General features: G+C 43.2%; 1 protein-coding gene across 6 annotated transcripts in view; it reads left to right on the top strand.

The window, feature by feature from the left end:
- The first annotated feature begins 2,936 nt into the window (after positions 1-2,936).
- The window catches only part of TMCC3 (transmembrane and coiled-coil domain family 3), a 153,627-nt gene continuing 139,460 nt past the window's right edge, over positions 2,937-17,103 (top strand). The window contains exons 1-2 of one of the 6 annotated variants that reach the window (XM_049695035.1): positions 2,964-3,225; positions 8,012-8,148. In XM_049695035.1, coding sequence (XP_049550992.1) covers positions 8,038-8,148 — 111 coding nt within the window. In that variant the 5' untranslated portion in view covers positions 2,964-3,225; positions 8,012-8,037. Of the gene's footprint in view, positions 3,226-3,661; positions 3,875-6,516; positions 7,390-8,011; positions 8,149-17,103 lie in introns of those variants that run through there. The other 5 variants (XM_049695036.1, XM_049695037.1, XM_049695038.1 and 2 more) reach the window with 5 other exon arrangements.

Below are 17,103 nucleotides of genomic sequence, written 5' to 3'. Positions count from 1 at the left end.
AATTATGAAATATTGTGTATGTGTGTAGGAGTGAATACATAGCCAGTATACCAATAGTCTTTCATTAGGGAATTCCCTGGTGGTCCCAGTGGTTAAGACTCCATACTTCCAATGCAGGGGGCCCGGGTTCCATCCCTGGTCGGGGAACTAAGATCCCACATGCTGCGCAGTGTGGCCGAAAAATAAAAAATAAATACATACAATAAAATAATATTAAAAAAAATAGCCATTCATTACATATGGCAGTATTTATAATCTTGTATTCCTCTCCTACTGTATCCTTCTTTATCCCCCCACCAGAGGTAAATACTGTCCTGAAATTTGTGTATGATGCTCTTACGTTTCTTAATAGTTTATATATCTTAGGTCTCCTAAAAAATGTCATTTATCCTTCATATTTTAACTTTATCTGAATAGAATCTCACAACAGGTAATTTTACGTGGCTTGCTTTTTTTGTTTCTCAGTATCATTGGTGAAATTCATCCATATTGATTTTCTTAGCTCAAGTTTTGTTTGTGGCTTATCTTTTCACTTTATTATTATTTCTTTTCATAAGCAGAAGTTTTAAAACGTTAATGTTGTTGAATCTTTATGCTTTTTTGTGAACTGCTTTTTATGACTTGAGATCATAATGATATTCTTCCATTTTCTTCTGGCAGTTTTAAAAATTGTGTTTTCTCCTTTAGGTCTCTAACCTATCTGGCATTGATTTTTTGTGTATGCCTTGAGGTAGGGATCCATTTTTTTTTTCCCCCAAGTGAAAAGGCAGAGCACGTCACTCCATTCCTTTGCTTAAAAATTTCCAAATCTTCCCATTTTCCTCAGAGTTCTTAAAATGGCCTAAATGGCCCTATGTGATCTAGTCCTTTGAAATGTCTCTGATTTCATCTACTGTTGTTCCAGAGAACACTAGCCTCCTTGCTCTTTCTTGAACACTCCCAAATGTTCCTGCTTCAGGGCCTTTGTACTTGCTGTTCCTTCTTTCTGCAGTGTTCAGATATCTACATGGCTGGCTGTCTTTTTCCCAAGTCTCTGCTCAGATGTCACCTTATCAGGGAGGCCTTCCCTGGCCACCCTAGCTAAAATCACACACACGCACTCACATTTCATATCTCTCTTCTCTGCTTTGGAGTAACTTACCTGAAACACTCCCTGGGCCTGGTGCAGTTGTATCATATACGGTGGGGGGTGGGGGGAGTATTTTAAAGTGTTGATTTAATGTTTTGAATGGTTTTAGGATTGTATGGGCTTTTCTATTTCTTCTTAAATTAGTTTTAATAAGTTTATCCTTTTTATTTAAAAATATATCTTTTTATTTTACTTCTTGAATGGTTAATATATGTACACAGTTGAAGCATTCAAGTTTAAAAAACATATACAGTGAGAAATTAATCCCCAACCCTCCTTTTAGCTACCTAGTTCCTCTCTCCTTCCATCAGTTTCTTGTCTATTTCCCTAGTTTCATGTTAATCCTCCCAGAAATATGCTATGCATATTTAAGCATATACATATATTGTTTTTATATAAATGGTGGAATACCACATATATTATTCTGCACATTGCTTTTTTCACTTAATTGTATATGTTAGAGATATTTCTGTAGCTATACATAGAGAGCTGCCATTCTATTACAGGTACCTAACACTCCACTGGATGCCTGTATCATAATTTATTTATTGCGGTGCGCGGGCCTCTCACTGTTGTGGCCTCTCCCGTTGCGGAGCACAGGCTCCGGACGCGCAGGCTCAGCGGCCATGGCTCACGGGCCTAGCCGCTCCGCGGCATGTGGGATCTTCCCGGGGCACGGGGCACAAACCCGTGTCCCCTGCATCGGCAGGCGGGCTCTCAACCACTGCGCCACCAGGGAAACCCTATCATAATTTATTGATACTTAGTCTCCTTCTGAAGGACATTGAGGTTGTTCTCAATTTTTGCAGTGGCCTTCTAACCAGTGTCCCTTACCCATCTTTAATCAGTGTTTCACACAGTTATCAGATATTTCCTCTTCTTAAATTTCCATCCTGATACTGTCATGTCCCCATTCAGAAACCTCCAGCAGCTGCCCAATACCCAAGAATAGGGCTGAACTTCTTAGCCTTGAAAGTAGAGCCCTGCACCACATGGTGTCCACCTACTTTTTCGTCTTTCTGTTCCTGAAGAGACTCCCTAAACTGATGACTTGAGGTTTTCCAAATGTACCCTTGTTTTTATGCTCGGTATTTTTCTTCTGCCTGCACTTCCCTCCCTGCTCAACGCATTGAAGGGGAGGAGCACATCCCTCCTTCCTTCTAGACTGGTCATTGCACTGCACTTTAAATATTTCAACTCAGTCTCCCACTAGTACACCCTTCATAACCAGACCAGGTGTTCTGAATGTCTCTTCTAGACGCCATATTTCTTGTGAGCAGGGACTCTTCCCTGGAAATAGGGAACACTAAACTGAAAAGATATGTCTTGACTTTTAAGTAGCTTCCAGCATAAAGGTGAGCCAGACATGCAAAATTAAAATACACACCACCACAGATCGTTGTTTAGGGGGGGAAGTGTATTCTTTGCTCAGTGGAATCAGAAGAAGAAAAATATGTGCTTAAAAAAACCCCCAAAAACCAAAAAAACCCAACTCTGGTCCCTACTCCAGGGCCTGGCACATAGAAGATGTCCCGTAAGTGCATTTGGAATAAGAGTAACACGAAAGGAAGCATTTAAGGCAAGCCTCACAACATCTTGCCAAAAATCCATCTTTTATCATAAACATACAGATTAAGTCAACAAGTAGTGGAGATGTCGCTCATCTCTTGAGGAAAAAGGGCAGTGTGGGAGGGGGTGGAATCAAGTTTCAGCCAGGGAGGGAGGCAAACAGCAGCACCTGGAGAGTAGTCTCGTGCGGGCGGGGCGCGCAGGGGCAGGGGCGGAGAGGGGAAGGGGGAGGAGACTCTCGCGTCCCTGCCCCGCCTTCCCCCCCCCCGCCCAAGGCGGCGGCGGCGGTGGCGGCGCAGGGCGGCCGCGAGGCTGTCTGTAGCATCCGTGGCAGCCCGCGCCGCCCCCTGGCCGAGGCTCACCCCCGCCGAGCCCGAGCTCGAGCACGGCAGGCAGCTCGCGGCGCGGCGGCACGGGGCCCCAGGAAAGTTCCCAGCGCGAGCGCCGAGATGCCGGGCAGCGACACGGCGCTCACCGTGGACCGGACCTACTCCGACCCGGGCCGGCACCACCGCTGCAAGAGCCGGGTGAGAGGCGCGCGCGGAGTGGCGGTGGGGGCGCCCGGCCGAGGGGCGAGGCCGGGTGGGCTTGGGCTCCCGCGGGAACGACGTCGCCCTGCGCGTTTCTCCGCCTCCCTCCCTCTCTTCCCGGCGGCCCCGAGTCCGGGCTTCCCCGCTCAGTTCGAGCTGACGGGCTTGGGAAGTGGGGAGTGGGAGCCCGGCCCGCTGTTCCGAGATCCCAGGTTCCCCTCCCGGGCGGGGGTGGCGCAAAGCACCGCCCGCCGTCCTCTTCCGCTCGTCGGTCCCAGCACGCCCGGGTCTCCCCGACGGCCGGCGCTCCGCCGCCCTCTCTGCCAGGCAGCGCCCGCCGCGCGGTGGGGGACGCGAGGGGATCCCGCCATCCGCGGCACCGTGTTCGCGGAGGACGGCCTCCTTCCCTCTTTGTAAGCTCCGGTGCTGCCGCCGCGTCTCCGCAGCCGTCGGGGATTTCGGGCTCAGGGCTGGTGGCCGGAGCCCGCGCGCTGCGCGCGGCCGGAGCGCGGAGGGGCGGCGGACAAGCTTCCCGGTTTCCCGCGGCCGCTCCTCCCGGCTCTGCCCCAGTGAAAAGTCATTCTGCGCGCTGCCTCTTCAGAGTTTTTAGCCGTGCGGAGCCGGCGCCCTCTCCATTGTTTGCAGGGTAATTTGCTGTTGCTGATTTTGGCTGTGGGCGAAAATAGCTTTTCAGAGTATGCAGCGGAGACGAGCCGTACAGTGCTTGAACGTAGAGGGAGGCCTCAGCCTGAGCGCTGATCCCTCGGGGATACCTTTATTCTCCTGAGGTGTTCAATCGTCCAGGCTCAACACTTCACTCTCCCCTTGGCTGATTGAAGTGCCGTTTAGAACAGCAGCTCCTCCACCCTGGCATTTGTTCGGGCGGGGGATACCTGGGGGTGTTCTTTGCTCTGACCGCTCACTTGTCCGATCTCAGCCTTTGAGTGCCAGCCTCCCTGCATCAAGTTCACGGAGGTAGGGTCGTGCTCGCATCGGTTAATCAGTTTAACAGAATGATTTAAATTTTTTCGGATTAAATATATTTAGTGGAATAATACTTACGTCCTGCATCCAGTTCACTCTACCCTCCCCCCAAATAATTCTCTTAATCTTTTAAACTTTCTTTAAAAGTTCCATACAGTTTGTCATGAAAATAACTAGAAACTCCATTTGGAAGAAAACATTGATAAAAGATCTTTGGTTACCTACAGTTAGAAGTTTTTGGAGGGATGGCTGCTGGTGAATACAGTGTTAAATGCGAAGAAAGGTGAAGATCTTTTTCTAACGCGTTTGTAATTGGGAGGGGTGGCTCATAATGTTGTAGCTGACAGAAGAAATTTCAGATTTGAAAAAAAATGTGGAAGCTGGGTTTCTCTTGTCACAACTGTGGTGATCTTCGCGTAAACAACAGGATTAGTAATCTTTGAGGGATGGATGGCTCACTGAGCCCATTTAAGCAATTTGGCAAAACTCACGGAACTTTCCAAAACTCACTCTTTTTACTACTGAGATGGAAAGTGGCAAAGCAGATGTGTAAGTCAGCTGAAGACTTTATCTCTCCTGTATCTGCCATTGTTCCATTTCCACAGCCATTTTTTCTGTTAAAGGACCGCAACCTTATGTGAAGGGTGTTTCTTATTTTGTTTAAAATTCTACCCACAGTATCAAACTACTACATTGTTTTGTTAGCATGGAGATACCTGGTTTTTATATAGACCGCGTATTAAAACTGAGTTAGACATTATATGTACTGATTATTCTAAATGAGCTTATTGGGCACATGAAATCTGGTGAGGGCTGGAAGAAATTGGATCAAAGAAGGCTAGAGCTTCAGTGGACAGGGATCACAGGTTCTACAGCACTGATGATGCTGAGATCCCCGTTTAAACTTCTTGACTGTCTGCTTTTAGGGTATTTATTGTTGAGACAGTGGGGAATAGAAAGAATGAGTGGCATTTTTGAAAACTCCTAAGAGCCTTTCTCAAGTGGGGCTGATGTAATTTTGATCTGTCCTGAAGGCAGCAATAAGTCTGCTGTAATGAAGGAAAGGTAGCAGTAAGTTTCCTGTGCAGCAGGTAGCCCATTAGATGATTCTAATTCCTCTTTTGTGGAACTCACTTAGATGTAGCTGTAAAGATTTATTTTCTTTACACTTAGAATGTGTATAATGCCGAGGGAAAACATCAAGTGGCACTAAGGTTTAATTTCTTGATGTCACCTTCTTGACTTAGCAATAAACCATCTAGTACAGGATTTAAAAATAACTTTTTTATGGACTCATTTGGTAAATGAGCTCCCCTAAAAACACTATAATGAGAACTGGAGGTGCATGTGAAGAGCTGATAAACTTTCAGAGATATGCAGATTCCTCCCAGGCAGGGGCTAAGACTCTGAGATCAAGTTCTTGGTTACCGAACGGTCATTTTTTTGAGTTCAAAATTGATACTTTGTTGAGAAAACAGGGAACATACACATCTCTCTTGCTGAGCTTGTTTAAGCCTTTGAGACTGGAATAATAATGAGGCAGTGTACTATTTTAACAGTGTACAAGTCTATTTTTACAGCCAGGTGGATTAACCTAAAATATTCCCCCCTCAGTGAAAATTTAATATAACTGATGAATTCTGTGGTTGTCTCTAAGCTGACAAGTCAGGATCGTTCACATTTTTAAACTTCATCTGGGTAAAACTCAGAAATGGTACATGTTAAAACTCAATGCACTCAATGTAATATCCCTCTGCTTTAAAATGAAGAGCGTCTAATTAGAATCCTGCTTTCTTTTTTTATGTCCTAGATAGTTAAAGCCTATTATCTTTTTGTTTATTTATATTTTAAAAATATTTATTTATTTGGCTGCACTGGGTCTTAGTTGCCGCACACGGGATCTTTAGTTGTGGCATGCGAACTCTTTGTTGCGGCATGTGGGATCTAGTTCCCTGACCAGGGATCAAACCCAGGCCCCCTGCATTGGGAGCATGGAGTCTTAGCCACTGGACTACCAGGGAAGTCCCCTATTATCTTTTTAAGAATATAGGCAGTCTGCTTTCTAGACAGCAACTGGTCTTTATTCATCAATTATGTCTGAATCAAATTTTTGTTAGTCCTAATTTTAAATGTCCTAAAATACCATCTTCAGCCACTTGGGTATCAGTGGTGAACAGCTGTGGCTCTGGGAGCAGAAGACTTGGATCGTATTCTGGCTCTTCACACTTCCCAGCTGGGTGACGGCTGGAGCAGGGTCTCACCTTTCTGAGCCTCCAGTTCCCCATCTATAAAAGGTGATAATAATCCCTACTTTGGGGAGTGATTATGAGTCTTCAATAAGAGAATTTGTAAAAACAATGGTTGTGTATACTCAGGTATTAGCTGTTTTTCTCCATATATGTAAGGTGGATAATTTTTTTTTTTTCTTGCTCTGTTGATACCACTAATCAGAACTGCTAGTTGTCCTGAGTGCCTGCCTTCCCCCCATCTCTAGTCTGTCAGCCATGCCATTGGATCTTTGACATTTCTCTGGAATTGGTTCCTTCCATGTTCCCCAGTTATCCCACCTTAGTTTAGCCACTTAAGACCTCAGGAAGAGATAACTGGTACGTTAGCTTCCTCTTTGGTCTCTGATGTCATCAGCTTCTATTCCATCTAGCCTGCAAGGACCAGACTGTTCTGTCTACAGAAGCACTTTCATTGGGCTAGCCCGCAGAAGACAGATTCTGTGCTAGCAGTGCTGCTTCCTAACCATGTCACCTTGGACCTTATAGTCATCCTAAGTCTTAGTTTCCTCTTCCACACCAGAGGTGTTGTGAGTAATAAATGAGTAATGTCTAAAAATGCCAGGTCCACAGTGACAACTCAATAGATAGTGGCCAGTTTTTGTTATTACTATGTAAGACATATTCATAAGCTTGGAAATGAAAAGACTCTAATTTTGTGAATATAGAATATAGAGACTTTTCTGGCACTTTTAGCATTTGGTACCTCCCTCCATTGCACATTCCTCATCAATTGATTGTTTACATGTTTATAAACTATAGACACTGGCACTTTGAGAGCAAGAAGTTTCATTCAGCAAATATTTGTGAGCACCTTTTCTGGGCTAGCTGCAGGCATCAGGAATATAAGGGTGAATGAAACAGTCTGGCCCCTCTGGAAACTTAGTATCTGGTGAGTGTATCTTATTTATACTTGTGGCCCCAGGAAATACCCTTCTCTTTTACAGGAGGAAGTGATGATAGTAAGTAGCCTCTAGCATCTGAAGTAAAACCTGTGTTGGGCATGGTTGCTACCTGCAGTACATCTTTATACATGCTGTGGTTTGGAAATTGATCCAGAATTGCACGATGAGTAATGGCCAGAGGCAGTCAGGAAGAAGCGGATGTCAGATCCCTTCTCACCATGGAAATGGTTGGGCAGTGGTGTAGTAAGTTGAGTAATGGCCAGAGGCAGTCAGGAAGAAGGGATGTCAGATCCCTTCTCACCATGGAAATGGTTGGGCAGTGGTGTAGTAAGTTGATGATCGCATGCTTACTCCCTGGGCAGGAACCGGAGTGAGTGGAAACTGAACTTCTGTTGTAGGTGACACTGACCTGGTGAAGTGGTAAGCTGAGTAAGTGATGTGTGAGTACACTTTTAATCAGTGATTTGTTTTATTCTCAAGAGTTAATTAAAGGAACGGTGAATAGATGAATGTCCAAGTCAGAATTTTCTTAAGTGCAACACGAACGATTGATGCGGTGCATGTTTTTTGAGCGATGCTTTGCTGCAGTCTCACCGGTTCTCCCTTTAGATCGGAGCGTACTGCAGTCCACCAGCATGCTTGCTTGTCACATCCACTGTAGAACACCAAGACAGCTCCTACCAAGTTGGATCACAGGACTTCTTTGCTTCAGATCCACCGCCTGGATTTCCAGGGCTGCTCTTAAGGTCCGAAATCAGCCTCATCTTTCTAGGTGGATATTGCCCAAGTCTTAACTTAGGAGAGGCTGTAGCTTTCAGCCCTGCTGTTTCTTAACTGTGTTTTCATGTTTTCAGCAGAGAGGCGGGTGGTGAGAGAGAAGAGAACCATGGATCACTGTACTGGGAATCAGAATGAGGACTTCACATTCCTCAGAAAAGGAACATCATAGTTGTGCATGATCTGTGCATAATCCAGCTGCTTCCACTGACTTGGGGGAGGGAGATGCTACTTGAAGGAGAATGTAGTGTGTGTGTTGATTATTCCTCTGTAAGAAGGCAAAAAGTACGTAAATGAAGAAAAGAATGCAGCAGTGGTGATAATAGCCAACGTGTACCAATTCCTTACTATACACCAGGCACAATATTAAGCACTTTAAATGCACTACCTCCTTAATCCTCACAATATCCTATATATAGTTCCATTTTACGGATGAGGAAGTTAAGGCCCAGATGGGTTAAGTAATTTGTCCAAGGCCCTGTGGCTATTAGGAAATGGTGGAACCAGGGTTTGATGAACCCAGATCTAATAACAGAGCTGGCATTTTAACCACTTCCCAATCTTGTGCTTTTGAGCTGAGTATTGGAGAGCAGCTCAGTCTTATTTTATTTTATTTTTTTGTCTGCGTTCGGTCTTCATTGCTGCATGCGGGCTTTCTCTAGTTGCGGCGAGCTGGGGCTACTCTTCTCACTGCGGTGGCTTCTCTTGTTGCGGAGCGTGGGCTCTAGGCGCGTGGGCTCTAGGCGCGCGGGCTTCAGTAGTTGCAGCACGTGGGCTCAGCAGTTAGGGCACACAGGCCCTAGAGCGCAGGCTTAGTAGTTGTGGCCCACAGGCTCAGTTGCTCTGCAGCATGTGGGATCTTCCTGGCCAGGGATCAGACCCGTGTCCCCTGCATTGGCAGGTGGACTCCTAACCACCGCGCCACCAGGGAAGTACGAGCAGTTCAGTCCTAATAAACCTGCTGATTGCTTGGGGATGGATTGCTCAACTTCCACAGGGTGCCCAGCCAAAATTGTGCGCTCGGGATTCTTAGGACACAGCACCTTGCCAGTGCTTTGCAGATAGTTGTATGTTCCCAGTAAGCATTTGGAGAATGCACGATTTATGAACTTTTTATAATGCCTAAGATGTAAGAATTTTGACAGTAGTTGGGGACATCTTCAAGGCTGTTAAATAAGCTTATGATTTAAAGACATTGTCAAGGAATCTTCTACCTGGTCTTTGGTCTCTGGAGGATGAGCAGTTGAAGTACACAACGAGGGTCGTTCCTCCTTGTGACAATTGAGTCACGTTCTGGCCTCACAGGATCTCCCTGTAGGACTTGAACTTCACTGAGCTGAAGGCATACGCTTCTCATACTTAAGGCAGAGGGTTGGTAACTTAGACTCAAAGGTTTCACCGTGTTAGAACTGAAGGAGAATTCAGACATTAACTCCAGACCATTCCACTTGCAGAAGTAGGAAAGTGACATCCAGCCAGACTGTAACCGGTGAAATTACATAACTAATACAGACTGATTAGGACTAACCATTATGCCAGCTTCTCTCTTAGAAGAGAATTTCTTTAAAGAAAACTGCTTAAAACATTGTTAAATACCAAGTTAATTGCTAAGTTACGTGTGATAAACATCTCAAAATTGAACTCGGGTGAAATGGGAATTTCTAACTATTTTCAGTAGAGAATTAATTGATGAACAGATTTAAAATTTTGTGATTTTTAGGTGAAAAAGGCTGACTTTGAATGATTTAGTGTTGGGCCATTATCCTTCTGAATTTATTTCCAGATTTTTGGTGGGGCTGGAGTGAAGAGGAGGGGTAACAGTTCATATATCAAACTACTTAGCTGCACTGGATCTGCCGCCACTTTTTAAAAATTATCTTTTCTGAGGTCACTTTTATTGTCATTTTTTTTTTTCAAAATAAAATTTTGAGAAGTGAGTTCATCTTTGTCTGACCTTCTACCTGTTGGGTAAGGGTAGTGGGAAAAAACATATACCACATGCAGAAGTCTTGGAATATATCATATACGGACTTCACTTAGAATTCATCCCCAGTCTTCTGTCACCTCTGAAGCTCTCCGTTCCTGTGAGTCTCTTTTGAGAGCATCTTCCAGCACCAAGTGGCTTTCGTATATATAATTTCCATATAACAGAGCCTGTAAACACAAACCGAAAACATCATCTGGTTCTTCGCTGAAGAAATAGTCGTGTGCTGCAACCCCGGGGGAAGACAGGGATGGGGTCCATCGGCCTTTTGAGAGATGGCACATCCAGTGCCCATCCCAGGGACATGCCACCCTGAGCGAAAGTGTGTGTGGTTCCTGTCTTAACATGCTGACTTGAGAGCCCAACCTAGGTGTGGCTTTACCCCAGCGTACCCAGATGTTCCACAGGCACCTCGAAGTCTGTGTGTCAGACTTAACTCGTTCTCTCCAATCCCCCGCAATTCCTGATGAATACTTTTCCCATACAGCCAGCCCCCAAACTGGATGCATGGGAAGCCCTGTCAATCAGCCCCCCTCGTCCACCACATCCAGTGGTTTACTTCTTAAATTTTCTCAACCACTTTTTCCTTTTTATCCCCAACCTCACTTAATGCAGTTTACTTCTAGATTTGAGGGCTGGAGTGAAGGGTTCAGAGTCTGGACTTTGGAGCCAAGCTGGAATGTCAGCTTCTCCACCTACCAGCTGTGTGAATGACTGTGAGAAGTGGCATTGGGAAACCCATCACAGCGTTTGTTGTTCTGACATTGAGTCATTCTTTGTCTACCGCAGAGTTCCCCAGACTTCACTCATTCCCACGCCTCCTACTAACAGCTTCGGGCCACCTGTACCCTTATTTACTTAATATTTCTAAATCAATTCACTCCTTAAAATTTTATCTTTACAGTATCCATGTGACTACTCTAGCTGAATAGTGTCTGGGCCTCTGAGGCCTGCAGCACAGATGAAAAAGATTAGCAAATGCGGGAGCTTTGTTCGGGAGCTGTTAGTGCAGAACAAGACTTTCTCCTGGACTGAAGCAGCTGTGTTGGATTGAGGACTGTTTTCAAGGGACTGACTCGCTCCCGGTGATTCTGTGTGTTTAACGCTTTCATTTTTGTCCTCCTAAAATGATTCAGAATCATTGAGGAAAACACTGGTGTTCATGTATCATCTCCCTTCCTTTATGAAACAGTTCTCTTAGACCGTTTGCCTAGAAAGTGCTTAGAAATATATATATTTTCTTCTCATGGATTGTGAAAATTTGAATCATTGAATGTTTTGGGATGAACAAAAGTGCACCTTGTTGAGTTGAAGGCAGTCTTGTCTGGGTAGGGATACTTGGGAGAGGTTGGGAAGACAAGAGTTGTGTTCCAGGCTGTGTTTCTAGTCTTCCCATGACCGAGGGAAGGCCTGAGGCTAAAGAATGGATACCCAGAAGATGCGGATTCTTTGGGAGATTCAGGCAAGGACAGAAAGTGGGTGGAGAAGAAATTTAAGCTCTGTGTTTCTCTGAAGTAAAGTTGAATCTAATTAAGCTGTATCTGTAGGCTTGTTGTAACGTAAGGAAACTAAATGATGCCTTGAGCTGCATCCTTTCTCAGAAAATCTGATATAAGCACTTGTCCAAAAATAAAGTCTGCCCTTAGTGAAAGCTATGCTTCAACACCTCGGTATATTTACTCATGTGTGTGCAAGTGTGTGTTGGGACCGAAAGTCCCTCTTTCTCTGTCTTTGTAAAGATGTTGTCATAATCCAGAAGGCTTGGAACTCGGCTTCAGTGGCGTACTATTTTAATCTCACTAATTGGAACAGGTGGCCTCGATTTGAGACTGAATCACTAGTTGGCATCGATTTTAATTTATCTGAACATATGAGGCCCATTCAGTAAGAGCTGTTCAGGCTGTGCATTGGCATCAGGCAAAGTGCTCGAAAGCTTCAACCATTAAAAGCACAGGAGACAGAGGAGGGTTGAAGAAATGCAGTCGAATAGTTTGCTGCTTTGACTCCATTCTTAAATATTGGGTGAAGAGCTGTAAAGGAACGTGGTTAAGGAAAGCTTGTCTAGATGCTTGAGACATCTGCTTGTAAATATTTCTCCAAGTGAGGAAGATGTCTTATGTACGTCCTTTGAATCCACCCCACAAGCTGGCATGTTTCAAGAGGACTTCATGCTGTCCTCCTGGCTCTGTAGGTCTCAGCACCTCGACAGGAGTGAGGTGAAGGGGTGTGCCTGGGCGACTCAGCTTACCGCAAGTGCTCAAGTTGAGGTACCTTAAGACACCTCTCGTGAAATCATGCATGGTCTCCTGATCATGAGCTTCTCCAGCTGGACCACTGCTTTATTTTTAGAGTAACTGTATGCTTTGCATAGTGTCTTGTCAATATCTTGCTTTAAATCCTGCAGCAGGACAGAATCCCAGCTTCTTACCCTGACACCAGAGCCTCTTCATCTGACCTTTGTCTTTCACCCTCTCTCTGCCCTTGAGCTCTGGTCTCCTTTCTTTGTGGGCTCCCATGCCTCCCCTTTCTGCCTTGGGCACTTGCTTCATCCTCTCACATGGGGATGGTTATGTTTTTTATCCAGACATGGAGCCTGGTACATAGTTGGGGCTTGTGAATACTGACCGAATGAGTGGGTGTGGGTGTGCTCTACAGGACTTCAGAAGCTGGAAAGTGTATTCTACTCTTGATCCGTATCAATGCAGATTAATCGACCTTGTTATAATTGCTGTACAGGACTCCACTATATGGGTATTCCATAATTTATTGAACCATTTCCTTACTAAAGGATACTTGTATTACTTCCAATCTTTGATTATTATAGGCACCTCATTGACTGCCCTTGGGCATGCTTCTTTTCCCACGCGTGAAGAATATGTTAATAGGCTAAATACTTAAACGTGGGATTGTTCGTCAAAGGGTGTGTGCGTTTTAAATCATGCTATTGTGAAATTGAACACCGCCCCTGTGCAGCAGAGAGCGAAACTGATACAGTTTATGTTACGGTCAGTGTATGAACATGCCTCAGCTCACATCTTTCCGACACACAGTGTACTGTCAAGTTTGTTGATCTTCACCAATCTGGTAGGTGAAAACTGGTACCTCATTTTAATTTATATTTTTCCTGATACGAATGAGGTTGATTGTAGTTTTAAATTTTTATTTTGAAATAATTACAGACCCACAGGAAGTTGCAAAAAAATAGTACAGAAATGTCCGTGTACCACCCCTCTACCCAACCCGGATTCTCCCAAGGGTTACATCTTATGTAATTGTAGTACAATGTGTTAATTATATTTTCACACACTTAAAAAACATTTGTCTTTATTGTGAACTACCTGTTTATGTATTCTGGCCATTTATCTATTGGGTTATTCATCTCTTAGTTTGATTTGTAGAAGTTTCTTATTAAATAGGTTGTTTGCACCTACATTTTTTCCAGTTTGTCATTTCTGACTGTTAATTTTCTGTTGCATAACAAATTACTACAAATCTAGCAACTTAAAACAACACCCATTTATCGTCTCACGGTTTCCATGGGCCAAGAGTCCAGACCCAGCTTACCTGCATCCTCTGGTCAGTTTCATCAGCTTAAAATCAAGGTGTCAGCCAGGCCCACAGTTTTGTCTGAGGCTTGGAATACTTTTCCAAGCTCACTGGTTGTTTACCCAGTTAAGTTCCTTGCAGCTGTAGGACTGAGGCCCTCAGCCCCAGAGGCTGCCTACTATTCCCTGCCATGTGGCCCTCTCCACAACATGGTAGGCTGTTTCTTCAAGGCCAATAGGAGAGCGTCTCTGTTGCACTACCTCCAGACAAGGGCTCTTTTAGAGGGCTCACCTGATAGGCCAGGCCCACTCAGTTATTCCATCTTTTGATGAACTAAAATCAACTGATTAGGAACCTTAATTAAATCTGCAAAATTCTTTCACCCTTGCCATGTAATGTAACCTAATTATGGGAGTAAAATCCCATCATAGTCACACGTCTTGCTCATATACAAGGAGAGGTTATCTGACAGGGTGTATACACCAGTGGGTAGGAATCTTGGGGGCTCTCTTAGAATTCTGCCTTCCACACTGATTTAATGACACGTTGTGTGCGTATAGAGCTAGCATATACCGAACACCAAATAAATATTAACCAGACTTTGCCATGAAGAAATTTAAAAATTTTAGGGCTTACAGGTTTGTGTCATTCTTAGAATGGCCTTCCAGATTTTAAGAGCCTTTAAAAAACCAAAACAGCATGTTTTTTAAATACGTTTTATGATTTTTGTTTTTATGTATTTTAATCTTGATCCAGTTAGAATTTGATTCTCTTTAAGATGTCTACACATAAATGACATAGTTAGCCCTGCACCATTTTTTGCATAGTTACTTCTCTTTAAAAATACACTGCTGTCCATATGTAGAGTTTCATTTTTATAAATTTCTTTCTCCTGTTTTAAAAGTATTGAATCAAAGGTTATAATTTTGGTTCATTTATTCTGGGTTGATATCCCCCCTCCCTCCCACACCTTCATCCAGGATTTGAAATGAGCATTTTGAGAACTGTAGCTCATGCATTTAGAAACTTTCAACAGGCATGATTCCAGTATCACCTACTGTAAGGAAAGACCAAAAGGTAAAGGAGAAGAGATGGTAAAGTTTGTCATTTAAAAAAAAAATTTGCTTTCAATTCTTTTGAAGTAGATGTTACCTCTCAACAAGTTCTACATATTCTTTACAGTATAAAGAGTATGTGTTGTTGTTTCCTAAGCCCTCTGTGCTGCCTTAATCATCGTGGTCCACCATCCTAGCTCTGGAGATGAAAGAGCAGGAATGACTTTCAGCAGACTACTTTCAAGCTTGTGGCCCTCTCACTTAGTAAGCATATATAGCACCCTTATGCTGTCCTCGGTACTAGGAATTTAAGTTGGTTTATGACGCATGTTAAAATAAATAAAACAAGATTTCATGTTTGTAGGTAATGAGCTGTTGCTTTGTTTGGCTTAATTATCCTTATTTGTAGGTTACTCCTGTGGCTTGTTAATATCAGTAGATGTTTAGGGGTTGTTCTGTGCACCTAAGTTAATTATTGAGAGGTTCACATGGCTTATAATCCCTGTGTCTGACACAGAGGGAGGTTGAAACTGTTGATTGTGCCCCAAAATGAACACTTTAACATTTCTTAAGCTGACCCAAGAGCGTATTAATGGTGGAATGAGTGTGCTTTTATTACGTGTATTTTCATTTTGGAAAGGCACTGTGCTTGTCAGAACCTCCTGACTTAAGCAAATTATCAAGTACTATTTGTTGTATAAAGCCAGCCAAAATTTACCTCATGTGCTGAGCGGTTTAGAGGTACTCACTGAATTGGCATCTGTTGGCTATGTGGGCACCAGAATTAAAGTGAGAGTCTTCTTTCATTCAGGTGGCTCATTTATGTCCTGTTACAACCTGGGGAGCCATGAGGGCTCTTACTTAACACCAAATCATTTTCTGTTTCTAATATCCCGAAGTGTTCCCACTGTTTGGGTAGGTGGGAACATTAAGTTCTGTCGAGAAATTTGACTAGCACTCTGGCCATTTAAAATGGTCTAATAGCAAGAAAGTTTTTAAAGTACTCAGGGCTCGAATTAAGCTCTTATTTTTTGAAAATATTTATTTGTTTATTTGGTTGCGCTGGGTCTTAGTTGTGGCAGACGGGCTCCTTAGTTGTGGCAGGTGGGCTCCTTAGTTGTGGGTCACCAGCTCCTTAGTTGTGGCATGTATGTGAGTTCTAGTTCCCTGACCAGGAATTGAACCTGGGCCCCCTGCATTGGGAACGCAGAGTCTTAACCACTGTGCCACCAGAGAAGTCCCTAAGCTCTTATTTTTAAAGAAGGAGTTAAAAGGAGAGCTCTTCAGCCTTGTGCTGTTTAAAGGATGGTTTTGCAACTGAGCCCACCATTCCAACAGACATATTTTGAAACTTTTCTTTGGGCAAATAGATGAATTAAATAATCTTGTATTTATGTAGCTTCCTTTAAATTAACGTTGATGCCTTCTCAGCCTTCATTTTTGAAATAATTTGTTGCAAATTTGGGGTGATTTTAATGGTAACAGATTTGCTAAATAAGAATAATACATATATTGTTGAAAGACAGAGATACTAAATCTGTATACAAAGATTATTTTATTTTGTGATACTTTGGACATTTCAGAAATCACAATTACTTTGTTAGTAAATAATTCTTTAAAGTAATTGCTCCTTAGTTTATTTGTACAGTAGCCTAAAATGAGCCTGGATGTTTTTCTAGGGCAGCTAGCTTATTAAACTCTCAGTGGATTTTAATTTTCTTAAGTTTATGCTTGCTTTGCTTGTTAAATTTAATTTAAGGTTGAAGTTAATGTCCTATGGAAGTAAATGCAGTGACATCAGATTCCAAAATTATAAGGTAATGAAATGGCCCATCAGAAACAGCAACTTACACCATATTTTAAAAGTAAACCAGGGAAGGATGTTCTGAGCATGAGGAAAACCTGTGTCAAATCATTAACCAAAGTTCTGGTTAAATAGTAGACAACTTTATTTTTAATTACTAAATGCTTCAGATATGGAGAAGACCTTTTTGTAAAGTGTGGTGCTCATAGACCTACCTCCTAGATGTAACAGGTGTTAACGTTTTGCCATGTTTACACCAGATTTCTGTCACTTGTTTTTAAGAGATAAATGGTCCCAGATACAATGTCTGGATGTCTTCTCCCTTCCTATTTCCTCAGAGGTCTCTGTAAGCTGAATTTGTCGTGTTTCATTCCTTTGTATGTTTTTATATATTGCGAGAATCCGTAAGCAATGTATAGTTTGTATTTTGGATTAAATATTTATATAAATGCAATCTTTTGTAACTGGTTATTTTTTCCAACATGGTGTTTATACACTTATTCAACTTCATTTCCATTTTTTACTGCTGTACATT

This window comes from Orcinus orca, chromosome 11, assembly GCF_937001465.1.
Source record: "Orcinus orca chromosome 11, mOrcOrc1.1, whole genome shotgun sequence".
Classification (NCBI taxonomy): domain Eukaryota; kingdom Metazoa; phylum Chordata; class Mammalia; order Artiodactyla; family Delphinidae; genus Orcinus; species Orcinus orca.
This window is presented reverse-complemented; position numbering and strand designations above follow the sequence as displayed.